Raw genomic sequence first — 15,270 nt, 5'->3', positions numbered from 1 at the left:
ATGTAGGCTAAATGTACATGTGAGAATTCTTGTTATTACCGCTTTCCAACAAATACAGATAGATCCAATATTCATGTTCCTAGAAGCATGGGCGAAGTGCAGCTGGTCCTGGCTGTGACAGCGATCCTAATATCCTTCAAATGTTTGCTGATTCCTGCTTATGTATCTACAGATTTCGAGGTAAATTGGAGTTGAACACTGTTTCCCAAGTACTCCATACAGGTTCATCGTAATTGGATGGCTGTGACGTGGCAACGGCCATTGTGTGAATGGTATACAGAAGCAACATCTGAATGGACACTCGATTATCCTCCGTTTTTCGCATATTTCGAATTGGGTCTTGCGTCTGTTGCGCACTTTTTTGGGTAACAATTGGAATTTTCTCGGGCGAATTTATTCAGTTTTTAGATTCGATGAATGTTTGGTGATATCAAAGACTCCGCGGTTTTCTCGACGAATTTTGATTTTCCAGCGATTTTCAGTAATTTTCTGCGATATTTTGTATGTGAGTTGTTTAAAAATTCAAAAAGTTTGGTAGCTCAAGCCAGACGCGAATTTTCGTGAATTTTGTGCCAATAATACGATATTGGGTCTCGCCACGACCCTGTTTTGTAAAATATAAGCGCCTTTAAAGAGTACTATAATTACAAACTTTTGTTGCTAAGGTATTTTCATCGAATTTTCAAAGTTTTTCCCACAATTTGTTTAAATTTATGTGTTTTTAATTGTTTCACATTAATTTTTCAATAAATAAATATTTTTTTAAATAGCGAAAAACAATTTTTTAAAAATCCTCAGCAACGAAAGTTTGGAACTACAGTACTCTTTAAAGGCGCACGGCCGTTTGCATTTTGCAACCAATTTTCGCGTCAAGAAGGACCGTCACCTTTCCGCAAAAACCCTAAATTTCGTTTCTGAATAATATAATTTATAGAACAAAAAATCTTGACTTCTTTAAATTAAAAAAAAACTATAAATATCAAAAATCTAGAATTATTCAGATTGCTGTCTGCGCTCTATACTCCTTCCGCTCTCCACGTCTAGTCAGCAGAATTCCGAAGAAATTGCAACAAAATGGACGAGAAGCTTGTTTCGTGCTTCTGGCATCATTACAAGCCTTAATTATTTGTGATTCAATTCATTTTCAATACAATTCGATGCTCACTGCGATTTTTTTGATGTCTCTGTTTTTTATCGATACGGAAAGATATCTGATGGTAAGAATATTTAACTTTTAAGATAAAAAATTAAAACTTTCAAACATTTTGTAATAATTGTATTTTTCAGGCAGCACTTTCCTACTCAATTTTGCTGAATTTCAAGCACATCTACGTCTATTACGCCCTCGGATACGTTTTCTACTATTTAGTCAATTATTTTCAATTCTCTGGAAATGTTCTTCTGGCCAATACGCCAAAAGGTTTGACACACGAATAATTTTATATAAGAATCAAAATTGAATATTTTCAGCAATTTCTCTCGCCATTGCTCTGCTCATTCCATTTTGTGCATCAATTTTCCCATTTATCCACGCCTCAGGAGTCCAGGGCCTTCAAAATATTGCCACCCGCCTCTTTCCGGTATCGCGAGGCCTAACACACGCCTACTGGGCGCCTAATTTTTGGGCTCTGTACAATTTCGCAGACTTATGCCTGTATAGAGTTTTAAGTTTGCTCAAGATCGGAAAGTTTGATGCTCCGACATATACGTCTGGTCTGGTTCAGGTGATTTTTTTAAAATTATTTTTTCCCGTAATGTGTACTATTCAGGAATATTCGCACAGTGTCCTACCAAATGTATCACCCATGGGAACACTCTGCCTTGTTGTCATCTCCTCAATGATAGTTCTCACTGGGTTGGTGATTCGTAGGAAAGGCAAGATCCATTCTGATCCTTCTGGCTTTGAAATTATCTTTATTTTCAGATTCTGCCGATTTCTCGTTGTTCGCCGTCTTTTCCGCCTTCTGCTTCTTCTATTTCGGATATCACGTCCACGAAAAGGCGATAATCCTGGTTACGGTACCAATGACCGTATTCGCGATTAAGGTTTAACTTTAAAAAAAAATACAGTAGAAACATGACTACGTTATTTTAAGTTTTCCAGGTTTAAAATTAGACAAAAAGGTTCAGATTTATTAAATGTTTTATAATGTCGAGAAAAATATAATTCTTCTTGTTTCAGAATCCAAAATACCATTCAATTCTGATCCACCTCACATGCATCGCCTCGTTCTCACTATTTCCACTGCTATTCACACCTTTCGAAACACTTCTGAAATATGCGATTTGTGTGTCGTACTTCTTCATACAGCTGGTGTTCCTAAAGTAAAACAAATGTTATCTGAGTTTTCCATCTTTAATAATCAATTTTCAGACGCGTCACACTTATGCCACTTTCGGATTTGATACCTACAAGACACGTTGCAAGCTGGTTACTAATGGGGATGGTGGAGGTGTATAACACATTTTTGCACAAGGTACTTCATGCCTACGTGTCTGCCTAGCGCTTTTTAACAGTAAGCACACACACGGGGCTGGCACGTTTTTTTGTGTCTATCTAGAAGGCTTATGTGGAGAACTATATAGAAAGAACATTGTATATTTTTATAGTTTAATGGAAAATGTAGTTAATTTAATTTAATTTAATTTATTACGTTACTTTTTTTTATTCAAAAAATTTTCCAATTTCAGTGGCTCTGGACGTCTCGCCTTCCATTTGCCCCTCTCATGGCGATATCAATACTCACCGCTATCGAGCTTACCGGACTGATAGGTGCTCTTATCTGGAGCACATTTGGAGATGGAATATTCGAAATTTGGTGGGCAAAAGCCACTTGTCAGATTCGCGAGCGTCTTATCCGCGATTCAACATACTCTGTACAAGCTGTGGAGGACTTGGACGATGTGAAGTTGGTTGCTGGAATTGATACATCGGCGGCTAAACTAAATTCTGATATGGTTTATATTAGTGTCAGTTTTTGGACGTATCCAGATCTTAAACACGTGGCAACCATTTCTGACACCAGGATGCTCGAACTACCGTATATCCCACAATACTTGGCAGTTAGAGAAGCAGAAGTTATGGCTGATTTCCTGAAAAGTGTGATCACAGAGCGTCCAGAGCTCCGACCGGATGTGATTTTGTGTGACGGATTTGGAGAGTTTCATTCAAGAGGTTGTGGAATGGCTTGTCACGTGGGAGCTCTTTCCGGAATTGCCAGCATTGGTGTTGCCAAAAATTTGACTCTTCACCACACTTATGAAACTATTGGCATGGAAAACAAATCGAAAGTTGACAGTTTTGTGGAACATTGCCGAGAGGTAAAATTTATAATTTGATTTAAAACAAATTAAACCTTAAAATTTCAGGTCTATAAAAACAATAAAACATCGCCTGGATTTATCCCATTTGATATCGTTGAGCCGGTGGTGTTGAACATTCTAAGAATGGGTAGTTCAATGGTTGGTTTGATAGAAATTTTCTTTCTAAAAATGCTGAAAATTTTCCAGAACGGAGTATTCGTCTCTGCGGGTTACGGTATCGACTTGGAACTGTCCACTGAAATTTGCTCACAACTTTTGCTCAACAACACGACGATTGAGCCAATTCGAGCTGCCGATCTAGAGTCTAGACGTCTTGTTCGAGAGAATTTCGATGGGAATGAGAAACTTGAATAATCGTTGTTTTGTTTTGTTACTGGTAATTAAATTTTTTGGAACTTACGGGGTTTTTTATTTTTTATATGCTAATTTATTTTCTCTGTTTTTCGAAGTTAAAAAATAAACATAAATACCATAACAATTCAATTCCACACAACAAAAATAAAATTACCAATTCGCGAGGTGGAGTTTACTGTGAGTCTTAAAGGCGCACACTCTTTTTCGGAATTATCAGTGCGAACTTCTCGATCGTGTCGAGACATTGTACCGTAATTTTATGTCAACTTAAAAAACCCGGAAGGAACCTTTTAATCCTTTTGTAGAACAATATACTTAAAGTTCACAATTTATTAAAAATTTTCTGAAACAAACAAAGCTTTCTATAGTCTAAACATTTCATCTTTTGCAGAAAAAATTCCGTTTAATAAACCCGTTAATTATAATTCAAAACTCTAAGCAAAAGTAGGCAACCCGTATAATGGGTGGTGGGGGCATAACAAAAGAGATCAACAGCTTATTCCTGTATTCCTGTATAAGTAGATGGAGTCTGTTTGGTTGTATACGGCATGGGACAAATCAAATTCATCTTGAGAAGTACGGAGAATATCAAAATGATTGCACCACAAGTCCCGACGATTGTGAGGATGACAATCACCTGAAATATGGGGATAGGATTTTGTTGGAAACATTTATTTAGGGGCCTAAAGACATAAATTTCTCTAACAACTATGTATGCTTTCATATTCCTAAAATTTCTTTAGGCTTCAGTGGACCGAATAGAAACATCTACGTTCATCTAATTTGAACTTCCCGCCTAATTATGGGCTACTTCCGTGTACTCCTCTCGGACAATTAAATAGTGTAATTTCTCGACGAGAACGGAAAATGAATTACCACAAATGTTTGTTACACTTACCCATCCCTGAATAGCAAAACAACATTCCGTCTCGTGGAGACCGCAACAATCAAACTGATGGAATGCTGAAGCCTGTGGGCATTGAGTGTGTCTGAATTTTACATTATTAAAGCGCGTTCTACTTTTTCATGTATCCCATTTCATTTGATCTATAGAAAATGCGGAGGATATATTTTTGAATAATATGACGTCAAACGAACTTTATTGCGAGACGTCACAACATTCAAAAATAAATTAGTGACAAACTATGTGGGTCAAAAGGCGAACGAAATAAATTAACGGTCAATGTTTTTCAACAGTTTTAAGAATTTGGAAATAGTATATATTGAATGTTTAATAAGTTGAGTTTATCAATTCCCGTCACTCACTCGTTTACTGTGAAATTACGACACCATTGACCCAAATTCTTCTCGGCCCAGTTGCGAGGACGAACAATTGTTGAGCGCGTCGTGTTGCGATCTAGAACGGGCCATACAACCTGGAAATATTAAAATAAAAATAAGGTGATTAAGCCTATATGTCTGCTTCATGCCTGCCTGCCTATGTAGGTATGAAGGTTTGGAATTTCAATTAAACCCTAGAGATGCTAACTTGTACGTTGCAGGCATTTATGTAGGTCCGAGGTAGGCAGGCGTTCTCGTGCCTACTCAAAAATTATAAAATTTCAAACGAACCATTGCATACGCCACCGGCAGGATTAAGAGCAGCAATGTTGCTGTTCGAGCCATTTTGTGAAGGTGGATGTGGTTTAAAATTCCTGCAAATCAGATATTTGGTAAAAACTTTCAACAAAAAAAGGAAGAAGAAACAGTTAGACAATGCAAACACTTTTCCGTTTTCTCAAGGAGACTATAAGATATAAAACTGAACTGTCGAAAAATGAAGACGGAAAATCAAGGTGTTTTCACCGAAAATCAGTGTCGATGACGTCACCTCCCGATATTGATAAGAATGAAAAGTTTGGCGAACTTGTGTTACCAACACTAACAACTTTTTGAAAATTTTGATCAGCTTTTTATACGAAATTCATTAACTGATTGATAATGCTTATGGTGTGATTTTTGTGAAATTTTGGGCGTAACTTGCAAAAATTGTCTGGCGTTTTTTTGACGATGAAAAATATTCTTTGTGTTTCTAGTGTAATTGATGGATGCTACGAAATCAAAAACAATTAGAGATGAAATAACAAAACTATGAAAATTCTTTTAAAAAAACAAATGAAAATAAATAAAAAAAACGACTTCTTGGGTGGATTAAGACAAAACTTTAAATTTAATTTTAATTTCAGAGATCTATAAAAATTGTTGTTGTTTGTATCAAAATTTCAAGCTAAGATATTCAACAGTTTTCAAGCTTTTAAAAAATACCAAGCTCTTTTAAAAAAGGATAAAAATGTCAAAAATTTGAAATAAATCGTTAGGTATTTATTATGATATTTAATTTTACATTTTTGCCCTTAAATTTTGACTCCACCATTAATAAGAGAATAGCTACTAAAAACTTTACAAATTGGAATTCAACTTATTAACACTGTAATCAATAGATAAATAATATTCTACATCAACAGTAACTCATGACTGAACATCAAAGACACGTGGGAAACGATCGGCGTTCGGCAACATTCTAACATTTTCAATCAGCCAGAAAATACATCAACACGCAATCAAAAAATGTGAAGATGAAGAAAAAAATAATTCAAAAAGTAATCAACAAGTTGTTGTATTCTACCTGCCTGATCTATGCCTACCTATAGATTTGGCTGCCGATAGCTAGTTTGTTTAGGAGCACCAAATAGGCAAATGTCAGGCAAGTAGGCATTTCTGTGCCTACGCGAGGAAAAAACGTCCAGGAAAAGATTGAGGGAAACTTAAATCGAAATTCCATAGCCACGCATTAAAAAGAGAATAAGAAAAATGGAAAGTGCGTGTATTCTTGTCGAGAAACAGACGAAGGAGATGTATAAACTGGACATAGTGATGAATGAGGAAATAGTGCTGGATGTGATGGAAACGGAGAGCGGCCAAGATCAGGAGAGACGATTTGAGGACAATGGAATTCTTTTGCGGAAAATGAGATCGAGACTGTTGGATGTGCAGGTTTCGGAGAGATGCGATTAAAATTAAAGAAATTGGATTTTTTTCTTACATTAATTACTGTTGTTTTCAGAATCTTATTGTTAGCGTTAACCGAAAACTTTACAAGTTTTTGTTTAAAAAATTCTGTAGGCTTCAATTGTTGACATTTTCTGTTTATTTTGAAATTTGAATTTTCAATTTTCAACTGTTGTATCTTTTAGTTTTTCTTTTTTATTTATTTTTTCAATACTCCCTTATTTTTCGAAAGATCGTCTACATTCTCATATGCCAGTCTGCCCGCCTACAAGCTATCTTCTGAATTTCGACATGAGCTCGGTATTGGCAGTTCGCACAGAATATACTTGATAAATTCCCCTTATGATTAATTTCTAGAGGTAATAACTAATATGAAATAAAGATTCGCATTTATTTCTGCTGAAAACACGAGTAGGTTGCCTTGAAGGCAGGTATTTTTGTGCCTATCAAAAGCCATTTAATTTCCAACGTGTTATTTCTAAAAAATTTCTGGCAGGTACGTAGGCACGAAGACGAACTTATCTTCAAACAAAAGCCTACTAGGTGAGAACCTCAAAAATGCCAGTGACAACTCCTAAAGTTTGACCTTACCGATGAGAAAACAGAAAATGCCTGTTTTACAACACACACGCCCACCACGTTTTCCACTTTCAGGAAGGGCAGGAAATGTAAAGTGATTGAATTGAGCGAACCGAAAATTGAAAAGAAACGAAACATTGGTAAAAGTGAAAGATGAACGAAAAAGGCGTGGGCGAATTGGACAAAGAATAACGGATTTGAATATGAATAAGACCATCAAAAAGTTGCACATTTTTCTGAAAATACAAAAGGCGCAATTATAAATATTTGTTTTGAATTACTTCTGGAGTGATGACCAGAAAAATAAAAAAGTTGAAATTTGAGAACCGGTCCAATCAAAGTCAACTGTTTGTTTATTAGCAAAATAATAACTTTACTTTTTTGCAATTTTTTTCAAAACTTCCAGATGAATATATTTCAAACAGGCAACTTGCAGAATATAAAAATTCCTTACAGCCTAAAAAAAGTAAACAGTGATAGTAATATTGAAACTTTCGCAAACTGCTTTACTTTTCTAAATGCTATTTGGTGAATAGACTATAACCAAGGTCAAACGATATCTTTGCAATTGTTTTTGACCGTCTATCCCTTCTATTACTTAAGGGGTCATTGTCTTTTTGTGTATTACTCAGTGATACGACCAAATAAAAATGCTACAAAAATTCTGATAACCACTAGAAAAAGTGATGCAAAACGCAGACAAAACTACCAAGAAATGTGTGTTCGGTCACTTTAAATAATAAAGGTCTCCAAAACAAAATTTCAAAAATTTTTAGGGAAACAAATGGCTGATTAATTAACAAGTTTCAGGACAAAAAAGTTTATACCAATCAAAAAAACTTTACAAAAAAAAAATCTACAAAGTGATTGACAACTTTTAGAGTAAATTCGGAAAATGAACCGAGAGTGGCAATATGTGTGGGCATACGTGTTACGTAACTGAAAACTAAAAGTGAAAACGATAGAAAAAAAGAATGTGGAAATAAGTAGATAGCATACAGCCTGATAGATAACCAGTCTTTTCGAGGAAATCCTATTTAGTGTATACGTAAACGTACTAGAACACTCTGCCATAGAAAGCGGATAAACCTATGAAACAACTATTTTTTGCGCATTGTGCGAAAAATTCAAATTCGCAAAAAAAAAGATAAAATAGAATTGAATATCTTCGTTTTTCAAAGGTTTTTGTTTACCATTTTGTACTGTTGCTGTTAGGTTTCTTTTTCTAAAAAAAACAAACATAGCTAATTTGGAACTTGATTTATTAATGTTACACAAACTTATAAAGTATTCAAAATTGCAAATAATATACAATTGAAAAAACTATTTACAAAAAAACCCTCAAAAGACCAACAGTAAATTTGCTGACTGAATTTTGATAGTTATCAAACGGGCGAGGTGTAGTTTGTCATTTTTCCAGGTTTGCCTGTCAGAAAGTTGTGAACCATTTGGAGCGCTGGTCCAGGGCGGTCAAGTGGCACAAAGTGACCGGATCCCTGGAAAATTGAAAGTTACGAAAATTAATGCCTTCAAGGCGACCTGCACCTTTCTTTAGTACAAAAAAACCATAGGAGACTCGTTTTTTAATTTCCTGTTAAAATGTTCGTTATTTAAATAATTCCAATGCAAGTTGATATGTATTTTAGGTAGGCGTAGGCGCCTACCTAGAAAATTAAAGTGAAGTCTTACTTTAACTGTAACAACATCAATTGACAGCTTGGATCCCAAATGATTTGCTCCCTCGTATCTCATAAAATTCCCAGCAATCACTTTATGTTCAGAATGATACCATGGCCCGTGTTTCAACGTCTGAAATTAAACATTTGAGAAAATCTAAGCTTTTTCAGTAACCTCCCTTTTTAAATCCATGTATACTGGCTAAATCCCGTACAAAATACCCGTCTGCCAAATAGTTGCAAGCCGTGTCAATATCTCCACTGTAAATTAACACTCGGAACGCAGGACCCTGAAATTCAACAAAATCCTTGAAAGCTCTGGAATGCCAGCAAGCTTGCGTGTTATCAACCCTACCGTAAATTTATCAAATATTTTACTAAAGAAGGGCGTCATATCCTGATGAGTCATCACATATTGATCATATATTGGCATACTGAAACAACAATGTTAATACACAATAATTTTCTGCAATTTTTCAAATCGCACCTACGGAAGAATTGCAATAAGAAATAGCAAAGCAATTGAAAACTTACTTGCAGACTTCCCATTTCTTCTTCCTATCTTTCCATGCTCTATCAATCCCTAATGCATTTTGAACTTCTTTCAAATTCAAATATTTATGTAGAGCATCATCAGCCCAACATCTATACGAAGCTTGACCGTCAGTAGAGTGCTTATTAAACAGGGCCTGAAAAATCAATTTTTGATAGTAACAAAGTATTTTTATTGGTGGAAGTACCGAAATTCTTCTCCGAGGTATTTGTGCCAAAGTTTCTTTGATGGGATCAGTGGCGTTGGGAATCGAGAAGTTTGTGTAGCAATCGTGGTAGTAGTTGAAAAAGTCATACCTGAAATTGGGCGATTATAACTTCGGAAGCTTACCACCTGTTTTTAGGCATCGAAATTTTCAAAACCGATTTTTTTTCTATTTGACAATCTGTAGTTCTAAGTTTTAAAGGCGGCCTATAGCTTCAATATTAATATTTTATCAACTTGCAAAATTTTCAGATTCTTACCCGTCAAAAGTCTCAGAAAACTGCCCAAGAAGTGGTTCAATCAATCTTCCACACTCGGTACTGTTATCAGCAAGATAGTCCATTTTATTGGTGGTTTTCATGAATTGCTGCAATTAAAGTTTCCATTCTCAGTTTCAGACCTTGCTTGTTTACCATAAAATCATAATAATCAACATCGTGAGCTCCCGAGGTTGCACACTTCTCCTTGATCTCATCCCATTCACTGGACATAAATTTTGAGAAATGTTTTATATTGGGAGGAACTTACTCTGGAGATGTTCTGTCGTGATAGGCACTCCATAATATCATTGTATTTGTTGATAACTTGACATTCATAAAACCATTTCCAATAATTAATCCCTTGAAATTTTCATTGGGAAATTCCCGTTTCGATATTGAATCCACCACTAGTGCCGATAGCATAGGTCCGTAAACTCCACCATATGATTCTGCAGCAATGAAAAAATCATGGTTCACATAAGAAGAGTGTTTTCTGGAAAAATTTAGCAAATCAAATTAATTTTTAACTTAAAAAATGATACTAACCTCTGAAAAAAGTCAATAACTGAATTGAAATTCTGCTCCGCAATACTGTCATCGTTGACTTTTGTGAAGTTACTTTGTTCGGTGTCGTAGGAAAATCCAACGCCAATTGGGGACTCGAGAAACAGAATGTTGGCTTTCTGAAAAGCTAAATAAATACCGTAATCACTAATTTTAAGAAATTTCAGAAGAAGATGATCCTTTTAGGTCCTTTATAGAATTCAAAACCTCTACAACAAAAATTAAAAACCGTCATGACATATTTATGATTTATTGAGTTTTCCAATGGAAACGAAAAGTAATAATTTTCGTTTCAAAAACTTGTTTGATTCCTTTTTTTTAAATAATTTTTGTGAAACCGCAAACTACACAAATTTATTCGTTTTTCAACATTATAAAGTTTTTATTTTAAAAAAATTACGGAGGTTTGAATTTTTGAATTAAATTTTTTTCTAGAAAACACTCACATGATACCAAGAATGAACATTCTCAAATAGTGATTTCCCTCCAAAATTGACATACAAAGGGCCGAATTCTTCAAAAAATGCACTTAGTGATGAGCATCCAGGTCCTCCATTGAACCATATTATTAAAGAAGCTTCTCCTACTGGAATATCCCGCGCCTCGAGGAGACTGCAAATTTTAAAATTAATTTTAGAAATTTCTGTGCTTGAAGCTTACAAGTAGAACATTTTTTGAGTTCCATTTTCATTGGCATTTAAATATCCTGACTGTAACTTTAGATCTGGAATATCGGAATTTCCAGGTAAATGAATATAGTCACAGTTTGAAATGAATATGAGATCAAATAATAATACAGAAAATACTAATGACGTCCACCACATTGGATTTTTTGATTCCCAAGCAGTAATATCAGTGACGGAAGTTGGGAATTTTTAAAATAACTTTTTTTTCCAAATCACACTGTTCAATTTTCACTTTTTCTTCCCACTCACGCCTCTTTACCCTATTGTATTTGATACCCCCATGCATTAATACATAATACCCTCTATTTCCACTTTTTTCCAACTATAACCTTCTCGCGGATCTATTTTGATAGTTTATTGTATTGACAGGAGGTCAAACGACAACTGGAATTGACTTTTGACATTGAGATGTGAGAGAGATAATGATTGTAAGAGAGTTATAGAGAAAGAGGGAAAAATCTATCTGTAATTGAGATGATGTTGGGCAAAAAGTATCCAAAAAAGAATTCTGGAAAATAGAGGTTGCAAATTTTTTAAAGGTATTCAGACTTTTATTAAAACCCCAAGTAAAAATATTTGGAATAGAAGATTATGAAAAAAACTTCGATAAACATTTTATTAGTGAACTTATAAAAACCTGTCCCAACTTGACTGTCAATTCTCCCTTTCCACGTAACCAGAAATTGATAAAAAACATTAAATTTCAACCAATCAATGATTTCAGATATAACTGTGAAATGGAAATATTTTTGCAAAATTTTTCTGCTAATTACTTTAGTTTTGATTACTTGTGCGATGGTGGCCTATGGACTGTCGAGTGCAGTTTTGTTTTATTTGGAAGATTCGGAAGCATTTGAAACAAATGGTGAGTCTGTAACTTCGAAGTAACAAAGTAATTTTTTCAGAAATAAACTACGAATATTCTTCGAAACTAATGGCAAATTTCAAATGCCAGAAGCGCGTCGTTGCTTACTCTGCAAAATTTCTCAGTAATCATCAGCTCAAAAAACTGACTCATTTCATATTTACCTCAATTAGTATATTTCCAAATGGGACAATCAAATGGCCAAATTGTGAAAATTTTGAAAGTTACGCAAGAAAAGCAAAGATGGACAATCCAAACCTTAAAATAATGGTTGAAATAAATGGCAAATTTTTCTCGGTTTTAGCAGAAGATGAAAAGAAAAAGTAAGTCATTCTGCCAAAATTGAGCACATATAAAAATTAAAAAGTTATTTTATTTACATACTTCAGTTCCTTCATAAAGTCTATATCTTCTTTTGTCGTTGATCACAAGTTTGATGGTGTCGATATATTCTGGTCATGGCCAGAAGACGAGGATACATTCCATCTATTCATAAAGGAATTTCGAGAAAAACTTGAGAAACATATGATCATATCTATTGCTATTCCGCGACTAGCTCAACAGCTGGAAGGCTTCAATCTGAAACTTTTAATGAATCACATTGATTTCCTCAACGTCTTATCAATCAACTATTATGAGCCATTACCCGGTAATGGAGCTAATATCGGTCCAATATCTCCATTATATGGTGGACAAAGAGGAAATGTAGATGGAACATTGAAATATTTAACTTGCATTACAAAAAGACCGAGTATTCTCAATATGGGAGTCACTTTCACGGGAATATTTTGGAATGGTGTGAAAGACGGGCTCAACGAGCAAGACGATATTTGGAAAGTAGCTCAGAATGAGAATGGCCCGGGTAAAAGTATTGGATGGAGGAAATTCATTAAGGACCGAAGAAATACAATTCCACAATGGCATGACTCGTCTAAAAGCTCATATGCCTGGGACCCGAAATCTAAAATATTTCTAGCTTTTGAAAATGAGAAAAGCTTATCGGAGAAGGTGATTTATGTTCGAAACAAGAATATTGGAGGACTTGTTATATGGAATGTGGATCAAGATGACAATGACAACTCTCTTTTGAATGCATTAACATCCATGGATATGTGCGCACGAGGTTCTGGGGGTACAATGAAATATCGCTGTAGCAATTCAAATTTGTTAATGAAACGTATTCAATAAACCTTTATTATATCTTTTTCTGATGTGTAAAAAGTTATATCCTTATTTGTAAAGCTCGATATAAAAATATAGGATTCGTAGAGTTGAAGTTTTGCAACAGCTTCAAAAAACTTGATGAAGCAATGGAACATTTCCGAACGCTCAAGTCGATTGAAGGTTCCTTGATAAATCAATTCAAAAGATTACACAAATGTGTTTATTTTGTTATTTCAATGGTATCGGTGATTGATTGCAGTTTTTGATTCGTTTTCGACAGTTTCCTTCTTTCAATTTCTGATTGTTTTTATCTTTGAAAATCAATTGTCAAATCGAATGCCCAAGACCTATAAACTAGCAATTCTAATTTTTGTACTACTTTTTGTTTTTGGGATTGTCTCCTTTCTGGTGTCATCATTATTTTGTTATTTTTATGACTTCTCAAACTCAGGTAAGCAGAGGTATCTTGAAATTAATCGAACTTATTCAAATTTTCAGTGCAATCACCATCAGTGCTCCATAGAAAACGAATTATAGGATATGTTTCTAGTGACGAGGGATCAGAAATAACAATTAAACAGCTAGAGAAACTAACTCATGTTATTTTTGCTTTTATCTTGGTCCACAAGGACGGAACTATCAAATTCAAATATGGCACAAAAGATGGATTTTTTGATATGAAAAGAAAATCGATGGAGTTGAATCGAGGGCTGAAAGTGATGGTTTCAATTGGTGGTTATGAATCTTCCCCGCTATTTTCTGATGTGCTAGTGAAAAAGAAAAAGTGAGCACGTATATGGTAGATCTTGAAGGACAGTTAATTTTTCAGAAAACTAATTGCTTCCATTGCCTTACTTGTAAAAAAGTTTGACCTGGATGGTGTTGATATATTCTGGAATTGGCCTTCTATTACAGATCAATCGAATTATTTGATTTTCATCCGAGAACTTCGAAAAAAGTTGACAAATTTGAAAGATGAGAATGGAAGATCAAATGAGTATGTTATCAGTGTTATTGCTCCAAGTTCAAGCTCACACTCGGAATATCCTTACAAGTGGACAGAAATCTTGGAAAATGTTGATTTTATCAATGTGATTACTTTTGAATATTTCTATGAAGCTAACAAGATTGGACCACATTCCCCTCTCTATGGTGGCTCGTTTGGAAACGTAGACGATACATTGAAATACTTGATATGTCGGACCAGAACACCAAACAAATTAAACATGGTGGTATCATTCAATGGAATTTACTGGGGTAACACTACACTTCCATTCGACGATAAAGGTGTATGGATCCCGGACGATTCGGCACAAGGACCATACTCGTACGGATGGAAACAATTCGCACGGATGTCTCATGGATTCGACCAAAATGATTTTGAATGGAATGAGGAAACAAGAACCCCGTATATTTGGAAAGCGGATACACAACAATTTTTGACATTTGAAAATGAGAAAAGTTTGACAGAAAAGATGAACTACGCAGTTGCACACAATATTGGAGGAGTAGCAATGTACACGATTGATGATGACGATGAGGAAAATACTCTTCTCAATGTTGTGGTCACGAATCTTCCAAGTTTAAAGAAAAGTGGAGGCGAAACTAAATACAACTGCACTCGATAATTAATGTTTGAAGATTGTTCGATTCAATTAATGTTCAGTAAATGCTCAAAAGTGTTAGAAGTGAGCTTTTTCGTTTCAGACAAGTACCGTTTTTTCTTTATAAATGCAGCGCCTCCAATAGTTTTGCAGTCTCTAAAGTGCCCAAAAATTAGTATTGCACACCTTACTGTACATACAGTATAACCTTTTGAACATACAACATTAGCATAAGTATGAACAGGTTCAAAAAGCCATTAACAATGGATCAATCTTCCCTTCAATATCAATTCCTCATTATTTCCGCATTGATAAGTGTAACTAGAACCGGTTTGAGAGTCGTCATATTCGTTTAGATATTCCTATCAAAAACGTTTTGTTCACACTTGCTCATTCAAAATACACTCTGAAAGCTTGTTTTCAGACTC

General features: G+C 34.9%; 5 protein-coding genes and 1 non-coding gene across 7 annotated transcripts; 4 read left to right on the top strand and 2 right to left on the bottom strand.

Annotated features, from left to right (window-relative positions):
• The first annotated feature begins 83 nt into the window (after positions 1-83).
• algn-8 (Dolichyl pyrophosphate Glc1Man9GlcNAc2 alpha-1,3-glucosyltransferase) lies at positions 84-3,796 on the top strand. Of its 2 annotated transcripts, NM_001026769.6 has the most exons (13): positions 84-180; positions 223-365; positions 409-505; positions 1,002-1,217; positions 1,288-1,420; positions 1,471-1,724; positions 1,770-1,875; positions 1,925-2,046; positions 2,183-2,325; positions 2,375-2,477; positions 2,692-3,321; positions 3,370-3,462; positions 3,511-3,796. In NM_001026769.6, the coding sequence occupies exons 1-13, from the start codon at positions 88-90 to the stop codon at positions 3,676-3,678; spliced, it is 2,301 nt and encodes a 766-aa protein (NP_001021940.2). In that variant the 5' UTR covers positions 84-87; the 3' UTR covers positions 3,679-3,796. The 2 variants fall into 2 exon arrangements, with proteins under 2 accessions (NP_001021940.2, NP_001379427.1); NM_001393171.1 differs by lacking the exons at positions 1,471-1,724; positions 1,770-1,875; positions 1,925-2,046; ... (3 more) ...; positions 3,370-3,462; positions 3,511-3,796 and having other exon boundaries at positions 409-501; positions 1,288-1,341.
• A 198-nt stretch (positions 3,797-3,994) lies between these two features.
• On the bottom strand, positions 3,995-5,333 carry C08H9.15 (DUF2650 domain-containing protein). The gene is made up of 4 exons (NM_001026768.6): positions 5,251-5,333; positions 4,945-5,054; positions 4,577-4,667; positions 3,995-4,315 (listed from the first exon to the last, which is right to left on the bottom strand). Exons 1-4 carry the CDS (start codon positions 5,302-5,304, stop codon positions 4,175-4,177), a joined length of 396 nt encoding a protein of 131 aa, NP_001021939.1. The 5' UTR covers positions 5,305-5,333; the 3' UTR covers positions 3,995-4,174.
• Positions 5,334-8,514: 3,181 nt separating this feature from the next.
• Positions 8,515-8,535, top strand: 21ur-11344. Its single transcript, NR_051558.1, has one exon.
• Positions 8,536-8,638: 103 nt separating this feature from the next.
• Positions 8,639-11,347, bottom strand: ctsa-3.2 (Serine carboxypeptidase ctsa-3.2; the record flags this gene model as incomplete). The annotated part of the gene is made up of 12 exons (NM_001377839.2): positions 8,639-8,762; positions 8,956-9,077; positions 9,124-9,232; positions 9,298-9,376; positions 9,477-9,631; positions 9,683-9,791; positions 9,960-10,066; positions 10,113-10,182; positions 10,228-10,452; positions 10,506-10,642; positions 10,970-11,135; positions 11,184-11,347. The coding sequence occupies 12 exons, from the start codon at positions 11,345-11,347 to the stop codon at positions 8,652-8,654; spliced, it is 1,554 nt and encodes a 517-aa protein (NP_001364589.1). The 3' UTR covers positions 8,639-8,651.
• A 570-nt stretch (positions 11,348-11,917) lies between these two features.
• chil-2 (GH18 domain-containing protein) lies at positions 11,918-13,262 on the top strand (the record flags this gene model as incomplete). Its single annotated transcript, NM_063732.6, has 3 exons — positions 11,918-12,074; positions 12,115-12,397; positions 12,464-13,262. Exons 1-3 carry the CDS (start codon positions 12,005-12,007, stop codon positions 13,260-13,262), a joined length of 1,152 nt encoding a protein of 383 aa, NP_496133.2. The 5' UTR covers positions 11,918-12,004.
• Positions 13,263-13,464: 202 nt separating this feature from the next.
• On the top strand, positions 13,465-14,930 carry chil-8 (GH18 domain-containing protein). The gene is made up of 3 exons (NM_001393170.1): positions 13,465-13,689; positions 13,737-14,022; positions 14,068-14,930. Exons 1-3 carry the CDS (start codon positions 13,575-13,577, stop codon positions 14,864-14,866), a joined length of 1,200 nt encoding a protein of 399 aa, NP_001379090.1. The 5' UTR covers positions 13,465-13,574; the 3' UTR covers positions 14,867-14,930.
• The last annotated feature ends 340 nt before the right edge of the window (positions 14,931-15,270 follow it).

Source organism: Caenorhabditis elegans, chromosome II (assembly GCF_000002985.6).
Source record: "Caenorhabditis elegans chromosome II".
Classification (NCBI taxonomy): Eukaryota; Metazoa; Nematoda; class Chromadorea; order Rhabditida; family Rhabditidae; genus Caenorhabditis; species Caenorhabditis elegans.
This window is presented reverse-complemented; position numbering and strand designations above follow the sequence as displayed.

Bases quoted from the DNA above. Each gene is read 5' to 3' on its own strand.
- algn-8 (NM_001026769.6), top strand. From the start codon at position 88: ATGGGCGAAGTGCAGCTGGTCCTGGCTGTGACAGCGATCCTAATATCC. The intron at 1,421-1,470 runs GTTTGACACACG...GAATATTTTCAG, and splicing joins TCTGGCCAATACGCCAAAAG to CAATTTCTCTCGCCATTGCT. The intron at 2,326-2,374 runs GTAAAACAAATG...ATCAATTTTCAG, and splicing joins ATACAGCTGGTGTTCCTAAA to ACGCGTCACACTTATGCCAC.
- C08H9.15 (NM_001026768.6), bottom strand. From the start codon at position 5,304: ATGGCTCGAACAGCAACATTGCTGCTCTTAATCCTGCCGGTGGCGTAT. The intron at 4,668-4,944 runs GTGAGTGACGGG...TGTAAAATTCAG, and splicing joins CGTAATTTCACAGTAAACGA to ACACACTCAATGCCCACAGG. The intron at 4,316-4,576 runs GTAAGTGTAACA...CCCATATTTCAG, and splicing joins GTTTTGCTATTCAGGGATGG to GTGATTGTCATCCTCACAAT.
- chil-8 (NM_001393170.1), top strand. From the start codon at position 13,575: ATGCCCAAGACCTATAAACTAGCAATTCTAATTTTTGTACTACTTTTT. The intron at 13,690-13,736 runs GTAAGCAGAGGT...TCAAATTTTCAG, and splicing joins TTATGACTTCTCAAACTCAG to TGCAATCACCATCAGTGCTC. The intron at 14,023-14,067 runs GTGAGCACGTAT...TTAATTTTTCAG, and splicing joins GTGCTAGTGAAAAAGAAAAA to AAAACTAATTGCTTCCATTG.